At 40.5% G+C, this 17,552-nt stretch overlaps 1 protein-coding gene across 1 annotated transcript in view; it reads left to right on the top strand.

Moving 5' to 3' along the window:
* Positions 1-16,791, top strand: part of CC2D2B (coiled-coil and C2 domain containing 2B) — a 130,366-nt gene extending 113,575 nt beyond the window's left edge. Inside the window, 5 exon segments of the mRNA XM_033187631.1 lie at positions 1,880-2,014; positions 2,379-2,501; positions 7,566-7,624; positions 9,869-10,046; positions 15,940-16,791. Coding sequence (XP_033043522.1) covers positions 1,880-2,014; positions 2,379-2,501; positions 7,566-7,624; positions 9,869-10,046; positions 15,940-16,128 — 684 coding nt within the window. The 3' untranslated portion in view covers positions 16,129-16,791.
* The last annotated feature ends 761 nt before the right edge of the window (positions 16,792-17,552 follow it).

The raw sequence follows: 17,552 nt of genomic DNA, 5'->3' as shown, positions 1-17,552 counted from the left end.
TGTTAACTATTAATAGAAGTTCATTCCCTCTATATGATCACCTGCCGTAGTTGTAAGTGCCACCAGATGGCAGTAAACAGTCAACAATATTTTGGCAACTATTTGCGTTAGTACCTGTGGACCAATACTGCAGGAGGTAGCCCTGCACAGTTTCACCTCAGCCATGTGGTTAAGGTAAAGCCTCCTCTTTACTATAAAGACGATGAGCACAGAGACCAAGAGCAAGGGCTGTGGAGTCAAGAAGAGCAGGCTGCACAGCGTAGTTTTAAGAATATGGGTTTGGGGGACAGTCAGACACAGGTTTAAAACGCAGCAATTGCTGAGCATGGTGGCTCATGCCTATAATTCCAGCACTTTGGAGGCTGAGGATGGAGGATTGCTTGAGCTCAGGAGTTCAAGGCCAGTCTGGACAACACAGGGAGACCCCACCTCTATAAATAAATAAATAAATAAATAAATAAATAAGCAAGCCAGGCATAGTGACACATACCTGTAGTCCCACATACTTAGGAGACTGAGGAGGGAGGATCACTTGAGCCTGGGAGGTCGAGGCTGCAGTGAGCTATAATGGCACCACTGCACTCCAACCGGGCAACAGAGCGAGACCCTGTCACAAACACAGACAAAAAACCCAGCAGTGCCACTAACTATATGATCTCAGCCTTGTTTACCTCTCTGAGCCTCAGTTACCACCTCATGAAACAGGAGTAGTGCCACTTACGGGCTCTTTTGACAAGCCTCTTAACCTCTGATTCTTTATATGAAAGATGGGCATAACAATCACCCCTTCCTCCTAGAATTTGGAGTGAATGAAAGTGACAAAGTTAGTGTTAATTCTTAGCATAGTATCTGATGCATATAAATACTCAATAAATGTTAAATATTATCTAACATTATTATTACCTAAAAAATTTTATTCTTTGCTAGGATAGGATTACACTACAAAAGGTCTTATCATTCAGAGTAAAATAATAGCAACATAATAACTACTTTTTATATCTCAGACTGGTTTCCTGCATACTTTCCCTTTAGCTTCTAATTGCAAATCTTGTTCTCAAATTTAATTTAATGGCTTTTTAGCTTTACTTGGTTTTGTCAGAGCCTTAAGCCAGTTTCCATTTCCTATCTCTCCCTGGTGTTCACCCTCAGTCTCCAATTATATTCTAACCAAAGCAGGGATAGTCCATATAGCATCTTGTATGAATTAGACAGAAGTGTCCTACCTCAAAACACTGCAGTACTATCTGTTGGGAAATCCTTGTAATACACTGATTTGTTAAAACAACAGCCATGTTACCATCAGGGCACACTCTGCAGGACCATACATGACAGCACTGGCTCACAAGTTTTTTCATCTGAATCCTCATGCTAACCTGGGGCTGAGGATTTCTGGAGCTTTGGTGTTTTTGTTTGCTTGCTTGTTTTTTCATTTCAAAGAAAATGTAAAAGCCCTCAAAAAGGCTTTTATTTATTTTTGTTGTTTGTTTGTTATTGAGACAGGATCTCATTCTGTCACCCAAGCTATAGGGCAGTGGCATTATCACAGCTCACTGCAGCCTTGACTCTCAGGCTCAAGTGATCCTCCCACCTTAGCCTCCCAAGTAGCTGGGACTACAGGTGTGTGTGCCGCTGTGCCCAGCAAATTTAATTTTTGTGTGTGTATGGTAGATACAGGGTCTCCTTATGTTGCCTGGGCTGGTCTCAAACTCCTGGGCTCAAGCGATCCTCCCACCTCAGCCTCCCAAAGAGCCGGGATTATAGGCACAAGCCACCACACTCCATTAAAAAAGGTTTTAGAAATCAGAATCATCACAGTATAATTTCCATATACAGAAATTATTAAAATCCACCAAAAATTACTTTCTTTTTTCTCATACAGGGGCATGTGGCTTATGTAGTAACTCAAGAAACTAATGAATATTTGCTTTGGAATCCATCAACTGGCCAATGTTATAAGCAGTTTGACCCGTTTTGTCCCTTAAAAAGCGTAGATTGTTTGTTTGATGATAGAAATGTAAGTATATGGGGAAAAAAAGTCTTGAGTTATCTCCTCAAGAGTCACCCTGGCTACACACTAGAATCATCTGGGGAACTTTAAATATGGAGAGTCTATCAGATTCCCTAGGGCATGGGGCCGGGGCAATCTTTTATCCTGAAAGCTCCTCCAGGTGCTTGTGTAGTGCCTTCAAGGATGAGAACCAATGAGGTAGTCTAATGATCATGAAACCCTAGAATCTCTTTATCTCCTGCCTCAGAAACCCCCTGGGATTCTGCCACTTCATTGAGTAGTAAGACTGTAAAATTTTGCTCCTTCCTTACCAACAATGGGCCTTGTGTTCCCGTGGACCTACACTAATGTTATGTTAATGTTTTCATAGGTCTGGTTTAATATTCAACAAAATAATACACCAATGGCTGTATTTTTTGACTATTCAAAGGAAAGTTTCTGGAAGCAGTTGCTTCCAAAAAACGTTCAAGGGACAAAAGTACAAAGCATACAGGTAAATCATATTTTCCCAGGTGTGTCTATATAGAGTTACCATTGCTTCTAATCTTTACTAATTGTGACAGCTCTTATTATGTTTTATAGTTGGTTGCTTACTGAAATATTTGGCAATATTAATAAAAAACTAGTTTTCTCTGCCATCCAGCTCATGGGCTCTTTCCCCTACTTGCAAAAAAAATAGAGAAGAAAGTGACATCTCAAATGCAAATTTAGATGCTAAAATAGAATTTAAAATTTTTTCATCATAAAACGTAACATATAATGTTCAAGATGTGTAGTAAGTTCTTACTCTGACCTAGCCCTCCCATGCCATATCTGTGGTAATGATCAAGTAGAAAAATTGACAAACAAAAAGCTTTCTGGACTCCCAACCATGATAATTGTCTCCTGGAATAGAAACAGGACAGAAACACTAGCAGTGAGTAGGCTGGAGCAGGGATGGCAGCAAGATCTGAAAATGCTTCACGAAAGCCAGAGAACCAGAGCAAGCATCACTTTTTAAAGACAGGGACTGTGGCGGGGCTACTTTACTTCCATATTTTTGAAAGGAGATGGGAAGGAAAGCTGTAGACTCACTATCTGGGGCTCAGAGGACAGGAGACCAAGAAGTAACTCAATCACTACATGGTTTGGCTAATGGATCTGTGATGTACTCAGTATTACTTTGGAAAGGCACTAGAAATACCATGTCAACAGCTGTTTCTGGATCGAGGGCCAAGCTGTGGCAGGGTGTCGGCAATTGCAAAGTCCACAAATGAAGAGACAGGAGCCCAGAGGGAGGGAGGGAGGGGCTGAGAGAGAAGGGATAAGAGAGAGCAAAAGAACAATAGAAAAATTAGGCAAAAGACAATTCATAGAAGCAGTAACTTACATGCTAAACCTCACTCATAATCAAGGAAATACAATTTAAAACAATAAAATCATTGCTGGACATGGTGGCTTATGTCTGTAATCCCAACACTTGGGGTGGTTAAACCATGAGAATCACTTGAGGCCAGGAGTTCGAGACCAGCCTGGGCAGCATAGCAAGACCCTCTCTCTAAAAATAAAAACAAAAGAATTACCCAGGCATGGTGATGATGCACATGTGTAGTCCCAGTTACTCAGGACGCTTAGGTGAGAGGACTGTTTGAGCCCAGGAGGTTGAGGTTACAGTGAGCTATGATTGCACCACCGCACTCCAGCCTAGGAGCCTACTGCAAGACCTTTTCTCTAAGATAAATAAACAAGAAAAACAATAAAACTATTTCACATACATAAAATTGGCAAAAAAATGTGTGATTATACTAAGTGTTGACAAAGAGGCAGAGAAGTGGTGGGAGCATACGTTTCTGTAAACGCTTTCAAAAACAATATGGTGATAATACCTGGTAAAGGTAAAGATGCTCAACCTTTGATCTGCCAATTCAATCTTCTCAGTATATACTGCAGAGGAACATTCACAGGGAGACAAGTACAACAATGTTCATTATAGAATTGCTCAAAATAACAAAAATGTGAAAGAGTTAATCAACTGGAAATCAGTACATGAGTTGTGAAGTACTTACACAATGAAATCTAATGTATAGCAGTAAAAGATGAATGAACTGAGCCAATTTACAGTTGTTCCCAATTTTACTGTCAGTGCATTACATCAGAATCTCTGAGGGTGGAACCCACATGCCAGGAGCTTTGAAGGCTCTCCAGTTGATGCCAGTGTGCAGCCAAGGTTGAGAATCACTGGCCAAGAGGCATGCATATCTACATGAAAGAATATAAAAAATGTAATGCTGAGCAAAATAAAGACATGATATGGCACATACAGTACAAAACCATTTATGTGGAGTTTGAAAGCAATATATTGTTTATGTATATACAGATATGTGGTGATGTAGAAAAGCATTCATGGGAATGATAAATACCAAATTCAGATTAGAGGTTACTTTTGGGGAGAGAAAAAAAGGAACGAGATTAAGGAGCAGTATACAGAGTACTTCAAGTCTGTAGTATCTTATTTTTTAAAAGTCTAAAACAAATATGCAAGAATGCAAAGATCAGATGTAGCTAGGAGGTAGGTATGCCAGGTGAATGTTCATTACATTATTCTCTATGTTTGCCTGTATAGATTCAAGGCAATTCACACTATCAAAAAGAATGCATGGTGGCTGTGGGGGAAGAAATCAAAGAGGGCCAAAGTGTATAAAGTGATGGGTTTCTGACTGGGCACGGTGGCTTACGCCTGTAATCCTAGCACTTTGGGAGGCTGAGGCAGGCGGATCACTTAAGGTCAGGAGTTTGAGAACAGCCTGGCCAACATGATGAAATCCCGTCTCTACTGAAAATACAAAAAAAAAAAAAATTAGCTGAATGTGGTGGTGCACACCTGTAACCTCAGTAACTTGGGAGGCTGAGACAGGAGAATCGCTTGAGCCCAGAAGGCAGAGGTTGCAGTGAGCTGAAATCGCACCACTGCACTCCAGTCTGGGCGACAGAGCGAGACTCTGTAGGAAAAAAAAAAAAAAGTGATGGGTTTCTTTCTCCTTCAGTATCTCTTTCCCAGTCTCAAAGAAGTCACTGTCAGTAGTTTTTCGTGCATCCTTCGAACATTCTCCATGCAGATGCAAGCATATATAGGTATTTTTATATTTCCTATTTGAAAAGTCATTTTAAAGAAGGGGAAATGTGCTTCTCTCTCTTGAGCAAGCCACATTTAAAGCCTCTCAGCCCATATGTTGTTTTGCCCATCCCAAAGCTGTGACCAAAGCATTGCTGCCTCCCAGGGGGAGAATAATCTATTTCAAAATGAGGCTGTTGTTTGTTTAATGTATAATCATTCTCTTGTTCATTCAGGTGATATTTATTGATTTCCTGCTATGAGCCAGTATTATGTTAGATGTAGATACTACAAGAAAAAAGACATGTCTCAGTGTTCTTAGAACTTGGATTCTAGAGGAAGAAACAGAAGGGAACAAGCAAGTGCAGTACAGAGTGATGAATGCTGTTACAGAAGATATGACAGTGCTTTGAGGAGTGCACAGCAGGAGGCCCTGAGGGAGGGGAGTTGTAGGGGCTTCCTGGGAAAGAGTGATGAGAAGCATGAGTGAGGAAGGGTGAGCAGGAGCTGGCCTAGATAAAAGTCAGGAATGAGAATGGTCCCGAAAGACAGCAGGAACAGCGAATGGGAAGACCTGTAGTGGCAAGGAGATATCTGTCCAGGAGCTGAGAGGCCAGGCTGGCCAATGCTGAGGTGGACAGTCCTGGTGAGAATTTGGGCCTTTGTCCTCAGGGCAGACAGAAGCCAGCATCTCTAAGGCAAGGGCTTCTGTGATCAAAATTGTGTTTGTAAAAGCTACTCTGACTTAGGGCTGAAACTAAAGCCTTCTGCCAAGTTGAATCTATAAATATAAAACTCATAGTTGTGTTTAACTTGTATCTCTCTTTACTTCTTTCCTGTGGGTTCATGGCCCTCCATCTTCTGTCTTGCCACATACATCCCAGAATAAACCACTATCTAGAGTGAATACTATTACACACAATTGTGAACACAATTTGAATGTGCGTGAGGAGAATGTGGGTACTCAGAAGTGGTGTTAACAGGGAACTCCCCTTGAAGTTTTGAAGGACATGAGTGCCCAGAAAGAAAGAGGCCATTGCCAGAAAAGGAAAGGATAAACACACCATCAACTTCTCAAGTCAGCATAAACCAGGCCTCTTTTTCAGGCCTGAAGGTGGCCTAACTCATCCACAGGAGTTGCCCAGTGAGGGGTGGACAGCCACTGGGGACAGTAATCAGGGAATTCCATCCACCTGTCCTGTGTGAGATAGCTGCCAGCTCCTGCAAGATGATACAAAGTCATTCTTCCCTTCCTCAGTATCTCCCATCCCCTACCATGCTGTACTGCAGGGCTCCTCCCTATGCCTGGGACCATCTCTAATCCAGTGCTCCTCCACCATTGCAGGCATCAGAGCCAGCGGAAGGGGAGCTTGTTAACACATAGGTTGCTGGGCCTCACCCACAGAGTTCCTGATTTAGTAATCTCAGGTGAGGACCAAGAAGTTGTGTTTCCAACAAGTTCCCAGATGTGAGGTTGCCAGTCTGGAGGCCACAATTAGGAACCTAGAGGCCTATCAAATGTTGCCTCCTTTTTACACAACCCTCATTCCATTCACAAGGGGGAAACATCTGTCCCTGTCCCTGTCCCTGTCCCTACAGCTGCCTCTTGCTCAGCTCAGGAATACCCAAAGTAAAAACTGTCTAAACCCAGCCCCTTACTCTTTGTCCATGTGAGCCCTGCAAGGAGTTAAGGGTTGGGTTGGCAAGGAACTTGAGAAGTCCTCCTCTCCTCTCAGCAAATCCTGCCCAGGAAGGGAACTGGAAGAAATGTGGGATAGCACTCTTCCAGGCAAAGGCTTGGAGATAGGAGAGGTTGAGATGGATTCTCTTTCTCTCTCTCTCTCTCTCTCTCTCTCTGTGTGTGTGTGTGTGTGTGTATGTACGCACTGTGTACATACACACACACACACACACACAAAGAACTGGCTTCTTCCAGCTGAAAGAAACAAATAAAGAAGGAAGATGATCAACCATGTTAGAATGATAATAATATCTGATGTTTGTTGAGCATTCCTATGTGCCAGGCTTTACATGTATTACTTTATTTTAAAATCTTCACAAAACCCTAGAGCAGTAGGCACTATTATTATCCTTATCTTAAAGACTCAGAACAGAGAGGTAAAGACTTTGCCAAGGTCACAGTGGAAGACACCAGTGCAGCTGCCTAAGATTATTTGGTAGAATCTACAGCGTGTCAAATACTTGTTTGAAAAATGAATTGGGGCACCAGGTCTGTTTTACCCATGAAAATATATCTTTTGTAAACCCATCCCCCATCCCCTGTTCTGGTGAAGCAGTGTGAAAATAAAAGGAAATGTTGTGGTCTGCATGTTACCTATGGAATTGAGTGTTTTTGCCACAGAAGCCTGGTTTGTCTTCCTCCTCATTATAGCTAGCATTCCAGAAGTGACTGTGATATAAACGTGGTCTCTAGAATCTATCCTGACTTTTGGTTGTCTATTTCAGCCTGAAGAAATAATGTATTTTGAAACTGATAAAAGCATGGTAGAAGATCTAAGGAATAGGTACTGTGTTTTCCCTAATCTCTTGTTGTTTACATTTCAGTCTTCTGACCCACCCCATTCAAAATACCTGCTAGGTTAGCAGCAGAAGCATGAAAAGGGAGATTATAATATTTCCAGCTGGCCCAGTGGCTCACACCTATAATCCCAGTTTTCTGGGAAGCCAAGGTGGAAGGATCACTTGAGCCCGGGAGTTTGAGACCAGCAACATAGGGAGACCTCATCTCTACTAAAAACAAAAACAAAAACAAAAAAAATTAGCTGGGCATGATGGCATATACCTGTAATCTCAGTGACTAAGAGGAGAAAGATCACTTGGTCACAGGAATTTGAGGTTGCAATGAGGTATGATCACACAACATACCACTGCGTTTCAGCCTGGGCAACAGAGTGAGGCCTTGTGTAAAAAAGAAAGAAAAAAAAAAAGTTCCATTGAACCACCTGGCTCTTGTTACATCCATGGAAAAGCGGCCCCTCTGCCATCCAGGGCACTCTTTGATGGGACAGACTAAGTTAACTCTGGAAACATTGTGGCCCCCCACTGGAAAGTTCTCAACATAGATGCCTGTTGAGCCTATAGTAATAATAATGCAGTAGTCAACACCTCTTGAAAGGACATGAAGGTAAATGACCCGTAACTTGACGTCTGGTAAAAACATCCCAGTTAGGCCGTAGAAACAGCAGTACTGCCACTGCTGGACACTTCCAGCCTCCCAAGCACCTACACATAAGTGCCTGAGGAAGTTAGTCAGTCAAGCCCAGAGGGCCACAGGCTTTGCAGCAGGACTCACTCCCAGGCCATGTGTGTCAGAGGCTTCTAGATCTGACTGTCTCCAGTGGCTCACACTCACATAGCAGGCTGGCATGGAAGCCACTACCAACAAAGCAACACACAGCATGACCAAAGCAACTTTGCCACTCCCTTTCTCACTAGCACACATCTCTCCCCAGCCCCCAACCTGTCATTCTTACTCCTCATTTCCCAGTTCTGAACAAAAAAGGAAGAAATGCAACAGGGAAATGGTTCCCAACTGGTTTTCATTATAATTGCTTATAGAAACTATTTAAAAATACAGATGTCAGCGTCCCTGGATCAGTATCTGGAGGTGAAACATTTTGATAAGGCCCTACAGGTGATTCTGATGCATAGCCACTATTGAGACCCTCTACAAACTCCAAACTACTTAGTTGCACTATGAACTCAGCTAAGAAGAGACCTCCAGCACCTTCTTCTATAACACACACTGCAGTTAGAGAATCAATGCCACACAGTCATCCTGCACAGGGAGGCTTTTCAGGAGAGCCCCATCAACCAACCCGCACTGTGTCCCCTCTCTCTCCTCCCTGGCATATTCATCCCCAGGCACTGTTCTAGGGCCTGGATATATATGGGTAAAAATCCCTGCCCTTCTGGAGCTTACATTCAAATAGGAGGAAGCTGATCACCAAACTTACCTGTCCAATGCCTTGTTTCCTCCCAACTCTGCTTGCTAAATTAACTCATGTAATAATCCCATCCCTGCTAACATCATCCCAGACCAGATGTCTGGATTTTCATAAGGGCAGTTTCTTGGAAACAAAATGTCCAAGTCAAAGTCTTGAAAAGTAGGAATGTCAACCCAGTAATCAGATGGTAGATGTTAAATCACACCCAGTAGGCAGCTGCCTACACATGGGTAACTGGAAGAGAGATGTGCCTTGGAGAGTTAATTGCCGGCTATCCCCAAGAGGCTTCTTGTCTTCCCAAGCCAAGTGAGAGCCTGCCTCTCCCCAACTTCATTAATGTGAATGATGGCAGACACCTCTAGCTATAGAGGTCTGGTTTCCTCCTAAGTCCAAAAAGTATCATTCTCATACTTGAATAAAAGTCACAGGCCAGGCATGGTGGGATTACACCTATTACTAATCCCAGCACTTTGGAAGGCCGACGAGGGCGGATCACCTGAGGTCAGGAGTTCGAGACTAGCCTGGCCAACATGGTGAAACCCCATCTCTACTAAAAATACAAAAATTAGCCAGCTGTGGTGGCAGGTGCCTGTAATCCCAGCTACTCGGGAGGCTGAGGCAGGAGAATTGCTTGAACCCGGGAGGCAGAGGTTTCAGTGAGCCAAGATCTCACCATTGCACTCTAGCCTGGGGGACAAGAGTGAGACTTTATCTCAAAGAAAAAAAAGTCACAAAACTCTTATTACATTTACTAAATGAGTTATAACTTGTCATCAAATTACCTTTGGATTCTTACCTTAGGATTGAAAGGACTCTGAAGAGTAAAGTGATGGAATGGCGACCTAAACACCCAACACATTGGAATCGACAATGTACTTTTATTTTGCGACAAATCCTTCCTAAGCTGGAATTTGGCATAGGAAGCTTTGTTTCATCTGAAGGAGATAATGAATTTGAAAGAATACTACAATTTTATTGGGTTTGTATATGACTTAATGCATTAGTGACATTTGTTTTATCTATGTTGTTAATTGCTAAATAATAGCAGTCTTAAATATTTCTGAAATGCCTTTTATCTTGATCCTTAAAGATAGATGCTGTAGCATTAAAATACACTTACTGAAGAATCAATATTGTTAAAATGTCCATACTACCCAAAGCAATCTACAGATTCAATGCAATCCTTATTAAAATACTAATGACATTCTTCACAGAAATAGAAAAAACAATCCTAAAATTTATGTGGAACCACAAAAGACCCAGAATAGTCAAAGCTATCCTAAGCAAAAAAAACACAAAACTGCAGGAATCACATTACCTGACTTCAAATTATACTATAGAGCTATAGGAACCAAAATAGCATGGTACTGGCATTAAAACATAGACCAATGGAACAGAATAGAGAACCCAGAAACAAATCCACATACCTAAATGAACTCATTTTCAGCAAAGGCACCAAGAACATACATTGGGGAAAAGACAGTCTCTTCAATAAATGATGCTGGGAAAACTGCATATTCATTTATGCAGAAGAATGAAACTAGGCCCTCATATCTCACCTTATGCAAAATCACATCAAGCTGGACTAAAGAGTTAATTTAAGGCCTCAAACTATGAAATTGCTACAAGAAAACATTGGGGAAAGCCTCTAGGACATTGGTCTGAGCAAAAATTTCTTGAGTAATACCCTGTGAGCATAGGCAACCAAAGAAAAAATGGACAAATGGGATCACATCTAGTTAAAAAGCTTCTACACAACAAAGGAAGCAATCAACAAAGTGAAAAGATTGAGAGAAAATATTCAGAAACTACCAATCTGACAAGGGATTAATAACCAGAATATATGAAGGGCCCAAACAACTATAAGAAAAAAAAAATCTGATTTTTAAAATAAATGGGCAAAAGACTTGAATAGACATTTCTCAAAAGAAGACATACAAATGACAAACAGGCATATGAAAAGGTGCTCAACATCATTGATCATCAGAGAAATGCAAATCAAAACTAAATGAGGTATCATCTCACCCCAATTAAAATGACTTTTATTCAAAAGACAGACAATAACAAATTCTGGAGAGGATGTGGAGAAAAGGAAACCTTCATACACTGTTAGTGGGAATGTAAAATTAGTACAACCACTATTGAGAATAGTTTAGAGATTCCTCAAAAAACTAAAAATAGAGCTACCACAGGATCTAGCAATCCCAGTGCTGGGTATATACCCAAAAGAAAGGACATGAGTATATTGAAGACATGCCTGCACTCCCATGTTTGTTGCAGCACTGTTCACAAGAGCCAAGATTTGCAAGCAACCTAAGTCTCCATCGATAGATGAATGGATAAGGAAAATGTGGTGAATATACACAATAGAGTACTGTTCAGCCATAGAAAGAATGAGATCCTGTCATTTGCATCAACATGGATGGAATTAGGCACAGAAAGACAAACATCACATGTTCTCACTTATTTGTGGGATCTAAAAATCGAAACAATTGAACTCATGGAGATAGAGAGCAGAAGCTTACCAGAGGCTGGGAAGGGGAGTGGGGAGTTCGGAGGGAGGTGGGGAATGGGTAATGGATACAAATAGAAAGAATGAGTAAGACCTAGTATTTGATAGCACAACAGAGTAACTATAGTCAATCATAATTTAATTGCACATTTAAAAATAACTAAAAGAGTATAACTGAATTGTTTATAACACAAAGGATAAATGCTTGGGGGTATGGATAGCCCGTTTTCCATGATGTGACTATTATGCATTGCATCATTGCATGCCCATGTCAAAATATCTTCTCATGTACCATATATATATACACACATATATAGTATATATATACACACACATATATAGTATATATATACACATATATAATAGTATATATACACACATATATAATAGTATATATACACACATATATAATAGTATATATATACACACATATATATAGTGTGTATATATATACTATGCACCCACAAAAATTAAAAATTAAAAAAATGCATTTACTTATAAACCAAAAGACTTCAAATGTATTGAAGAATTATTACTAGGACCGTATTGCATGGCATTAACTTGGAAACAGTTATATGTTTTATGGTGTATAAATTACAGGTTTTGCAAAGAGATATCCAAAAGGAAACCACTTGCAACCAAAAAAACTAAAAAAAAAAATCTCTAGTAATAGATCAATTCTCTGTTATTGGTTCTGGGCAAGAGGACTCCAGGCAAGCTTCAGTATCTTCTACATGTGAATTACAGTGGTCCCTTGGTATCATTAGGAGATTTATCTCAGGACCCCCACAAATACCACAATCCAGAGATGCTCAAATCCCTTATATAAAATGCCATAGTCTTTGCATATAATCTATGTACATCCTCCTGTATACTTCAAGTCACCTCTAGATTACTGATAATACCTGACACAATAGTTAGGTATTATAAGTAATACTTATAAACAGTTACACTATATCATTTTCTATTTGTTTTTTTTTGTTGTTTTGTTTGTTTTGCGATGAGGTCTCAGTCTGTCACCCAGGCTAGGGTATAGTGGTGTCATCATAGTTCACTGTAGCCTCAAACTCCTGTGCTCAAGCAGTCCTCCTGCTTCAGCCTTCTGAGTAGCTGGGGCTACGGTACTTGCCACTATGCCTGGCTAATTTTTAAAATATTTTTGTAAAGGTGGGGTTCCACTATATTGCCCAGACTGGTCTTGAACCACTGGGCTCAAATGATCCTCCAGCTTTAGCCTCCTAAAGAGCTGGGATTACAGGATGAGCCACTGTGCCCAGCCTGCTATTTTTTATTTTTTATTTTTTCTGGCTATTTTCAATTTGTGGTTGGTTGAATCCTCAAATGCGAAACCCATGGATATGAAGGGCCTATTGTACTTCTAAATTTATACATTCAGTCAGGCCACTGACATCTTTTTGGATGGTAAAAAGACATCTCAAACTCAGCAAGTCCATAAACAAACATGGTGGGCATCTAGTATATTGTTAGGGTCCTCCTTTCCTTCTACTCTACCCCAAGCTCTGGGTATCCTTTCACCTCTTCTTCCCTATAAACTGGCCCAGTGGGTTTTTGAAAACCTCAGCCTCCCAAGAGATAGACTCCGTCCCCTTACCATGCAATAGACTAGAGGGTGTCTGCTAGGGAACTCTCTGAGATGAAGTAAGGAATCTATTGGGAGTTGAGTACTTAGTTGGGAAGGGAGGGATCTACAGGCACTATTCACTCATGAACGGGGGGAAGTTGTTTTTGCTTTGCTTTGCTTTATTTTAAAGCTTATAAACAATAGAAATTTGTTTCTCATGGTTCTGGAAGCTGGCAATTCCAAGATCAAAGTGCTAGCAGACCTCAGAAATAATATCACACCTCTACAGCCATCTGATCTTTGACAAACCTGACAAAACCAAGAAATGGGGAAAGGATTCCCTATTTAATAAATGGTGCTGGGAAAATTGGCTACCATAAGTAGAAAGCTGAAACTGGATCCTTTCCTTACTCTTTATACGAAAATTAATTCAAGATGGATTAGAGACTTAAATGTTAGACATAAAACCATAAAAACCCTAGAAGAAAACCTAGGTAATACCATTCAGGACATAGGCATGGGCAAGGACTTCATGTCTAAAACACCAAAAGGCAACGGCAACAAAAGCCAAAATATACAAATGGGATCTAATTAAAGAGCTTCTGCACAGCAAAAGAAACTACCATCCGAGTGAACAGGCAACCTACAGAATGGGAGAAAATTTTTGCAATCTACCCAACTGACAAAGGGCTAATATCCAGAATCTACAAGAACTTCAACAAATTTACAAGAAAAAATCAAACAACCCCATCAAAAAGTGGTCAAATGATATGAACAGACGCTTCTCAAAAGAAGACATTCATACAGCCAACAGACACATGAAAAAATGCTCATCATCACTGGCCATCAGAGAAATGCAAATCAAAACCACAATGAGATACCATCTCACACCAGTTAGAATGGCAATCATTAAATCAGGAAACAACAGGTGCTGGACAGGATGTGGAGAAATAGGAACACTTTTACACTGCTGGTGGGACTGTAAACTAGTTCAACCATTGTGGAAAACAGTGTGGGGATTCCTCAAGGATCTAGAACTAGAAATACCGTATGACCCAGCCATCCCATTACTGGGGATCTACCCAAAGGATTATAAGTCATGCTGCTATAAAGACACATGCACACGTATGTTTATTGCAGCACTATTCACAATAGCAAAGACTTGGAATCAACCCAAATGTCCATCAGTGACAGACTGGATTAAGAAAATGTGGCACATATACACCGTGGAATACTATGCAGCCATAAAAAAGGATGAGTTTGTGTCCTTTGTAGGGACATGGATGCAGCTGGAAACCATCATTCTCAGCAAACTATCGCAAGAACAGAAAACCAAATACCGCATGTTCTCACTCATAGGTGGGAATTGAACAATGAGATCACTTGGACACAGGAAGGGGAGCATCACACACCAGGTCCTATCATGGGGAGGGGGTAGTGGGGAGGGATAGCATTAGGAGATATATCTAATGTAAATGATGAATTAATGGGTGCAGCACACCAACATGGCACATGTATACCTATGTAACAAACCTGCATGTTGTGTACATGTACCCTAGAACTTAAAGTATAATAAAAAACAAACAAAAAAATTGACAAAGAAAAAAAGTGCTAGCAGAAAAGGGGCTCTTGTACATATAATACACCTTCTTGCTGTTTCCTCATATGGTAAAAGAAGCAAGGCAGGTTTTGCTTTGTTTTTAGTAGAATTAGGGGATAAACAGATAACAAAGCAGAAATATAAGCCAAGGTTTAAAATGTGGAGTACCTATGTAAAATAATCAATTTAGTAATACATAGTCTACAATAATAAAACTGGACTAAACCCTGCAGCCCATGCTCAAATCCTAGTTAAAAAAAAAGCTACTGAGTAGGGCAGTAACTTTAACCTAGGGCAAGTGACCAAATCTCTCTATACCCTCTACTCCATTAGAAAACAGGAATTTTTAAAAAGTTATCTATTCTATCATTGTTTTGAGGATTATGTGAGTTAATAATTACCATAGCACCCAACACCTATTAAGTATTTAGTAAATGCTATCTATTTTTTTTCTTCTATGTGCCAGGCATTGTGCTGGGCACTGGAGTTATAGTAGTACACAGGACAGAAAACAGTCTTGTACATCTGCAGAGATTATGGGTTAGAGAGAGACCAGAAAACAGGTAACTGCAATATATTTTATTAAATAAGCTCAGGGAAGGACAGTGTGCTACATAACCACATGGGAAGAGCATGTGAACAGATTTAAGGATCAGGAAAATCATCCTGAGCTAAGCAATTACAGTGTGAAAGAATGGTTGTCATCTATGCATTATTAAATAGGTAATTTTCCATAGGACCATGTTCCACAATCCTTTAATCCCATCATGTAGTAGTCGCCTAGTAAACATAAGCTAAATCGATGTTGAATAAACTGTTCTGAAATTCTCACTTAAATCCCCCATATGTAGAATCAAGTAATTTTCTCACCAGCAGTTTGCTGTCTAGAAAGTTTGTGGAATGTTACCTGTGCAGGCTTTGGACTCAGACCTGGTGGTGCTTCTCTCTATCTGTAAAGTAAGGATTATAATAATACCTACCTCATAGGGTTGTTTGAGAATTAAATATGTATGTGAAGCATTTAACTGTACCTAGAACATAGTTTAGCACCCACAGACAACTATGATAGTATTTTATGAGTACTATTTCTTTGAGGTTTTTGTGATCTTTTTGCATACAGTAATTCCAGATTACCCAGTTGTAATGTGGGTTTATGTGCTGTTCTGTCTTTGATCTAGGTCACGGGATTTCCCATCCAGATGCCATACACTGATGTACAGTCAATTATTGATGCTGTTTATCAAACTGGAATCCACTCTGCTGAATTTCCCCAGACAGAGTTTGCTTTAGCTGTATACATTCACCCATACCCAAACAACATATTATCTGTGTGGGTCTATTTGGCTTCCTTAGTTCCACATCAATGAAAAGGAAGCAGAGCAAAGTAAAAGATTGTACTATAGGCCTCTAGTACCAACAAAAACTTTTCTGGTACCTTGAGATTTTGCTGTTTATTCTCAAGTCCAGCTAAGTGCTGGGCCCAATTTTTTATTCACTTACAGAGTTGGGCACTATGGAGACTCGCACCCCTGAGTGAGTCTTTGAGGAGGAGTCTAGATGAACTTCTCACCAGAGACCTCTCCAGGTAGGACCTTTGGATAGTCTGGCTGTCTTGGGTCACTGTCTGCAGTAGGTCTTATTCTGGGAAAGAAGCAATTTTGGCCTCTTCTCCTAAGGCCAATGTTTCTCAAATTGTAGAATTCACACCATCTCCATTTGAATCATCTGGAGAGCCTTGTTGAAAATGCAGATTACTAGATCCCACTCAAGACCGACTGAATCAGCACCTCTGGGAGTGAAGCTATAAAACCTGCATTATTTTCAACAAGCTCCCCAGATAATTCTGATGCACTGTTATGAGGGAGAGCCCAGCCTTATAGAATGTTGTCAGTACTAAACAAAGGCTGGTACGTTTGATGCTGGGTCTGATACAATTCAAGATGGAAGCTGCTCAAGTGGAAAACTAAAGTCATTGCCTCTCGTGAATAAAATGTTTATTTCACTGGTAAAGAAAAAAAGAAAATCTACCATGTTGGGCTGATGTTGGCTTCTAGAAGCTTCTCAAAAGTTTGCACTTGGGATGCTACTGACATGTAATTCTTACAGCTCCAAGTATTTGGAAGGAACTCCCAGGAAACTCTAATCTAATTTCTCCCAATTCTGTGAGGGAGGAAATGGTCTTGACAAATCTCAGGACTCCTTTTTTCCTTAGTGAGCAGCCCCCAACTCTGCCTCTGGCACTTTTTGCTGCCTTGCTTTCTTAGTAGTGGCTTATCTAGATCCTAAGAGCCCCTCAAGAAAGACTGGACAGGTCTAAGTAGGAAGCACTATACTTTCTTCTAGTTGATTGTTTTGTCCTTCATTAAAAGAAATGTGTTCATATAATTTCCTTACATATGACAAAACAACTTGTCAAAAAGAAATAATCAAGGAATATGCATTTCCAAAGGTCGACCAGAGCAGTTTTGTATGAGGTAAAGATAAGAGAACATTCACCTCTCCCATTGCAGAACCACTGAGGTTTCTTGGTTCACTCCCACAAGCAGAGAGCAGAGACCCCAAATTTATCTGCAGGGAATACCCAATCTATATCCGTTTCCTAAATGTGCATGGGCTGGTGCCAGAAAAGGCCTCACTTATTTGTGCTGATGTTAGTCTTGGACCAAGCTTGAGATTACTAGAAGAGGCAAAGTAGGGACATGGGTGAAGGAATGTTTTTTCTCCCAGGTTAAAACCTAACTGTATGTATCTTGTGGCATGCATAAGAAAACTGACCAGAATTTTTACTTTT

The sequence above is a fragment of the Trachypithecus francoisi genome, unplaced genomic scaffold (genome assembly GCF_009764315.1).
Source record: "Trachypithecus francoisi isolate TF-2019V2 unplaced genomic scaffold, Tfra_2.0 Contig01579, whole genome shotgun sequence".
Classification (NCBI taxonomy): domain Eukaryota; kingdom Metazoa; phylum Chordata; class Mammalia; order Primates; family Cercopithecidae; genus Trachypithecus; species Trachypithecus francoisi.
This window is presented reverse-complemented; position numbering and strand designations above follow the sequence as displayed.